Here is a 6525-nt window from a genome sequence, read left to right as displayed (position 1 = left end):
CAATCTTTCTAGATAAGTCATATCCTTTTGTGAAGTAACCTCGATTGTGAACTAATTTATAATACTTTGTGCTAGAAATACTATCACTCATATTCTTAACAACTTAAGAATAGAATTTCTAACAAAATATTAATAGACCTTTTCAATTACACATAAATAGATTACGTAAACAGAAAAGTGTAATTGCCTTTTATTAATGAAATATGTACAAGATACATACAAAATGATATGCTCTAGGGCATACTACCAATAGGATTGTAGGATCAAATCCGTCTGGAGAGAAAAGTCCATGGAAAAATCTAATGCCTCCAGCTGCTCTATAAGTTGGATCATGGTATAGACATGTTCTCTCACATCCTGGCCTTCATGCATCTTCATTCTGAACAGTTGCTTAGATATCTCATATCTAGCCAACCTACTGTTTTCACCAAACAACTCTTGAAGGTGACTCAGTATTTCAGAAGAAGTTTGCATCTTCTCATGCTGCTTCTGTAACTGATTAGTCATTGAAGCAAGCATATAGTACATGGCTTGCATGTCATCTTCATGCCACTTTCTCAAAGTGTCATGTTCTTCTTTTGTGGCCTCAGGTGGTAATGGACTAGGAATCTTAGAATCAAGAACGTATCCTATATGCTCAAGATTGAGAACAATTCTAAAATTCCTTAGCCAATCAGAGAACTTAGGTCCAATGAGCCCATTGTCATCTAGTATGCATGATAACGGGATGGACCTTTGTGCCATAATTATCAGATGTTATTACTATAGAAAAAGCAAGATTCAAATTAATTATCTTGTATCAAGTAAATTAACCACCAATATGATTACGGTCTTTTAATCAAATTAGTCCTTCCACTAACTTGGTGAATCCTACGCTTCTATAGTAGGAAACGGAAATCCTAGTTGGATGGATTTCTAGTGGGTGATTGAATTCTTATATATTGTTAAATATCCTCAAATTATATTTTCTTGGATACTTTTAACAATACATAAGTGAACAACATTTGTTCGTCACATCTCATGTGAAACTCAATCAATAGATTTGGCCCCTAATGCTCAAAGCCTCAAGTACATCTGTTCTTGGCCTATCTTACATTTGTTAAGTTAAACCCACTAGGCCAGTGAGTATGGAAGTTTGAACTTTGATGAACTTAAGTACATCCATTCTTGACCACCAAAGTACCCACATACTCACAACATCATATGCTTTAACAATTAAATTTAGAAAGTCTGTTAGACCATAAAAACCATACCTATGTTACCATAGTCGACAGTTTAAGTGTCTAAAATTTTTAAATTTAATTGCCCTAGTGGAGAGCCATGATATAATTACCACAAGTATACCATTACCAACTTAATCATTTGTTGGATGATTTTGTGGCTAGCTTAATTACTATTAAGGTCTCACTTTGCACATTATCCATTTGGCATGCATATATCACATATAAGCATCCATTCATACACCTCTAATGCATATATGGATTATTAAATAAAATGGCATGATCATGGACTTTCTAAGGGATTCAATTCTAAGCCACCAAGAATTGAATTAAGGCATTTCCTAGGTGTATTTCATCTATTCTATTACAAGAGATGCAAAAGGAGTACATAAATCAACCCTTGATCTTAATGTCCTCCCACTGGTCCCACCAATGCTCTTGATCTCCTCGTCCTTCTTGCAATCCAATTACAAAGTAACCCTTGGCATACCAAGGTGAATTTACAAGAATTTGGACTTAAGAGTCCTTAAATAAATGAAATTACAACCTATGTAATATAACACTTATATTACATGCCACTACGAATAAAATTAATTATTACATCCCAAAGAAAATAAAAGAACTAAATCCAATCACATTGGTCTTTTATTGTCCATGATCATCCATCATGCATATTAACATTTAACACTCAAACATAAATATACATTCTACATTAAATTGAATATCACATATTCAATTATAACACAATTTGAATCTTATTCAAATTAATTTTAAATTTAGGAACTTTTCCCAAATTTTATTTTTAGGAAAACAATTTTCAAAAATTATTTGTATGATTGGAAATCCTAATTAAACCATTTAATTAGGTCTTGGCGTGATTTTGGGTCACCAATTATACAACAATTGTATAAAAGTCCCCAAAAACACCCAAAACACGCCCTTCCATGTAAAACACACCCCATGTGAAACAACACTGCCCGTGTAACAAATTACACGGCCTGAGGTGCAAAATTACACGATCCGTGTTGCGTAAAAGCACGGACTGTGTTAATCAACAACACAGGCCGTGTAACCTTTTGCCCATTCTATGTGCCATAAACCCAGAAACATGGCCCGTGGCATGGGACATGCCCAGGTCGTGTTTCTTGCGGTAATAAGGTTTTCTTAGGGTTTTTCAATCCAAATCTCATTGAAATCAACCCAAACCTTATCCAATCACATAATTAAGTCCCATAATCAATCCTAATGACAAATATAGTGGCTCTAATACCAATTGATGGCATTGGGAAGCGTGTTTAGGGCCTTAAAGGATGGATTTCAAAATTTTTCTCTAGGGTTTCATGCATACATGTGAGTGTATTATGATCCTAGCCAATCTTTAATGCCCTAAAGCATGTCAAAACACTCTTCTAACATGCATTTGGGATTCATTTGCCATCACGGATTGAGGTTTAACATTTAAACCTACCAAACCCTAACTAAAAGAGGGTTTAGAGACATCTAACCTGAAGGGGCGCAAAATCACTCTTCTTGCTCCCTTTGGAAGTCTTCAGAGCTCCAATTGTAGCTCCTCTAGCTTGTCCACCACAAGCTTCCACCAAGATCACCTTAGGAAGCCCCAAATCCTCTCTTTTATGCTTGCCAACCACTAACAATTAGGGTACATGCCTTTAGGTGATTTATATTGGATGTATCTTACTAGAAACAATTTCTAGTAATTTTGATTCAAAGAAAAATAAGCTTTTTTCTTTGGATTAAAGGAAGAAAGTTGAGAGAGAGGAAGAACTCCTTTGTGCCATCCAATAAGAAGAAGAAGAAGAAGAAAAAATTTCTTTCTCTTCTCATCTTCTTATCTTGTATTTATATGCAAGAGACAAAATAGTTTATTGAGTGCCACATGTCAAGATCCCATTCAATCTTCCTTTTAGTGTGTCTTAATCTTATTAATCCACTCTCAAGCCAAGATTGAATCATCAAATTATCATCTGCCATCACATGGAAGACAAATGGCACACAAAGATGAGTGCCACATGTCACCATCACATGGTGCCCCGTGTCACCTTTAAAATTACCAAAATGCCATTGTATGCATTTTTGAGTTCTCAACCCAAAATTGTAATTTCTCCCCCAAATTAATTTATATCACATATAAATTAATTCATTAATTAATCTCTATTAATTATTCTCATAATTAAATTCATATTTAAACTCTTTAAATATAAATTCAATTTATATCATACATCCAATGTCCAAGATTTGGTTTTAAGTCATGCTAGAGACTTTGCAATCTTATTGCAAAATCAAATCTATTTAATTGATTAATTAAACTCTTTAATTAATCAATTAAATCATAATTAACTTGGTGGTTAATTTGTGTAGGTGTATGACTTACTAAGCTCATTACTAATTGGCAATGAGAGATGATATTAACTCTTAATATCATTGGAACTCTTCCAGACCATAAATGATTTTCCCAAATCATTTTAGGCATCTCATAGACCATGGTTGACACCTAGCATGCCATGACCACCCAATTAGCAATAAGAAATATCTTTAAAATGAACCTTTAATCATATGTCATCATGCACTAAAATCCTTCTGTATTATGTCCCAATCCCATTAAGGGTCATGGTAGAGTCAAACCCCTTAATCATGGAATCTTATGCACTCATTTGAAATCTTATTCTTGACATATAAGACTTTACCATCAGGAAACACCTTTCCTGACAAAGTCATCCGTCTTGGCCAGGAACTTAATCTTGTCAAGAACAGCTCAAATGTGCATAGGACTTTTAACCCCGTTTACTCAAGGCTACGGATCCTCTCTCGACTGAACACCTATCTCAACATATAACTAATATGAGCCAACACACATCGGAATATCCATACATAGTACAGATATGTAAGTGGTATCAAACTCAAACCACCCATATAAGAGACAACCAGGTCATCTCAGATCTGAGGATTACATGCACTAGTATGAAACAGATAACATTTTATTGACTCGAGTAAACGCCATGTTCATGTCATCTATGTAAAACCCCTAAGTTCGGTAGTGCGTTCTACTGTTTCGGTGACTAGTGTTGTCCGGACAGCTAGGATGCCTAGAACTACACTTCGTTATAAGTGGGGAGACATAAAATAATGAAATACAAGAAAAGAAAATACAAGAAAAATAAAGGAAAAATAATAGCAAAGAAATGTAACCAAGTTAAGCGAGCCGATAACCCTAGCGATGGGTGATCGCACCGGGAAGTCACGGCATGGACCGTTGACTAGCCCTGGACTGCGGGGAACCCTGGAAAATATTTTGAGGACTTAAAGCGACCCCTATTGATGTATAGATATCATTAGAAATATCAAAGAAAAATTAATTAATTAGTACAAAGAAAAGTGAGAAATCGAAAAACGGACAAAACCCGGTGTTACCGAAAAATCGGGAATGTAACCCGAACAGGGGCATTATGGTCATTTGACATCCCGAATTGTCTTTTGACCTAAATGTCCATTAAAAATAAATAATATTACACTTGCAAAATATAATGAAAAATTAAATTGGTGGTACCTAAAGTAAATAGCAAAAATTATGGGTTTAATGTGGGATAAATGAAAATTAAACTTATAAAATGATTTAAATTATGTGAGTGGACCACTAAGAATTATAATATGGATTAAATATAATCATAAGTGGGCAGATTACTCCCACTCAAACATCATCTTCTTCAAGTCCTCCATCCATGCCGAAATGAAGAATGGGAATCCTCCATTGCCGTTTGCATGAAACTCCATTAACTCCTTCAATTTACCTCCAATCATCTAGGTTTCTTCATTAAAAATTATCCCCACTTCACAAGGAAGAAGTAGATACCAAAATCAAGAAGTTTAGTGAAGGTTTAACAAGTCCCAACAATAGGTAAGTTTGAGATTTTGAATATTGCTTTGTTAAACTTTGTATACATGTTATGGGTGTGTGCTTTGTGAAGGAATTTTTAAGTTTTGAGAAGTTCTTGATATATCCAGTTTGGACAGCCATGGAGTTGTATATTTGATGATTTATTCTTACATTTATTTGATGGGAAATTATGTTGAGTAGGGTGATTTAATGTCCTAGTAAGTTAATTCCATATGTATATGGTGATTGTGCACTTGAAATGGAAGTTGACGAATTGTGGGACATTTTGGCATTGTGGAGCATTTCGGCAGCTTTGGGACTCCTTAATGAATGTTTGAATTCATGGAGATATTGGATAAATTGTGATATTTAGGATTGATGATTATGTATGTAAATTGGTTGTGTAAAGTGTATGTAAGAATTAGAAATGTTTATGTGTATATGTGGTTGTATTTGGACTTTGTGAATTAGAGTTTCATTTAGTGTGTTGAGGATGTTTGTATTCTGCCCAAAATGATCTTAATGTGAAGTGGTAAATGGTTTTGGTAATGTACCAAAACAGAATGGGGTTGAGAGGTGGATTTGTAGCAAGGTAAATGTGTAATGAATAAATGTTTAAGCAATGTAATTAAGGGCAGTGTGCATTTTAGCCTATAACTCTACATATGTAACTCCAATGGGTATGAGACCAATTGAAGGTGAAACTAGGCACAAAATGTGCCAACTTTCATGAAGGAAACATACCAAAATTCTGCTTGCAAGGTAGCTTGAAAAATGACCAAATCCGGATTAAGTGCAAGTGAGGCCAGAAAATTGACCAATTGGGCAGCAGTTAGTGTTTAGGCCATAACTCACTCAAAACAGGTCTAATTGACCTGAAATTTTAACCATGAATAGTTAAGACCCATACCTACAAGTCTTATGAAGACACCAAAGCCCAAAAATGACCATAAGCAAGTCAAACAGCTTGCACAATTTGGGTCCAAAAACTGGCCGAACCAAAGTTGACCAAATTTGACCTAAAATGACCTAATTTGATGCCATTTGAACAGCAATAGTAAAATGACCATAACTTGGTCTACATAACTCAGAATGACCTAAAATTTTTCCCCGCGTTCCATAAGACATAGATCTACAAGTTTTTAGTTTTGACCGAAACCCGAAAACCGAGGGAACTAGGTCGTTCGGCTAGGTCAAACTAGTATACCGGAATCCAGCAAGTTGCAATAAAATGCACTAAACAAGGAAATGAAATTGGTAACGTGTACCAACCCTAAAACACCATCGAATGTGACATATTAGTGACACTAAAACCTAATTTACCTAGAACGCATCGAGGGTCGGTATATTAGGTGATTAAGCAAATAATAGCTTTCAGTGAATTACTTATCAAGCATTATCGATAGAGACAAT

General features: G+C 34.9%; 1 protein-coding gene across 1 annotated transcript; it reads right to left on the bottom strand.

Annotated features, from left to right (window-relative positions):
• Positions 1 to 243: 243 nt before the first annotated feature.
• LOC131182887 (uncharacterized) lies at positions 244 to 744 on the bottom strand. Its single transcript, XM_058152242.1, has one exon. The coding sequence runs from the start codon at positions 742 to 744 to the stop codon at positions 244 to 246; it is 501 nt and encodes a 166-aa protein (XP_058008225.1).
• Positions 745 to 6525: the final 5781 nt, after the last annotated feature.

Source organism: Hevea brasiliensis, chromosome 9 (assembly GCF_030052815.1).
Source record: "Hevea brasiliensis isolate MT/VB/25A 57/8 chromosome 9, ASM3005281v1, whole genome shotgun sequence".
Lineage (NCBI taxonomy): Eukaryota > Viridiplantae > Streptophyta > Magnoliopsida > Malpighiales > Euphorbiaceae > Hevea > Hevea brasiliensis.
This window is presented reverse-complemented; position numbering and strand designations above follow the sequence as displayed.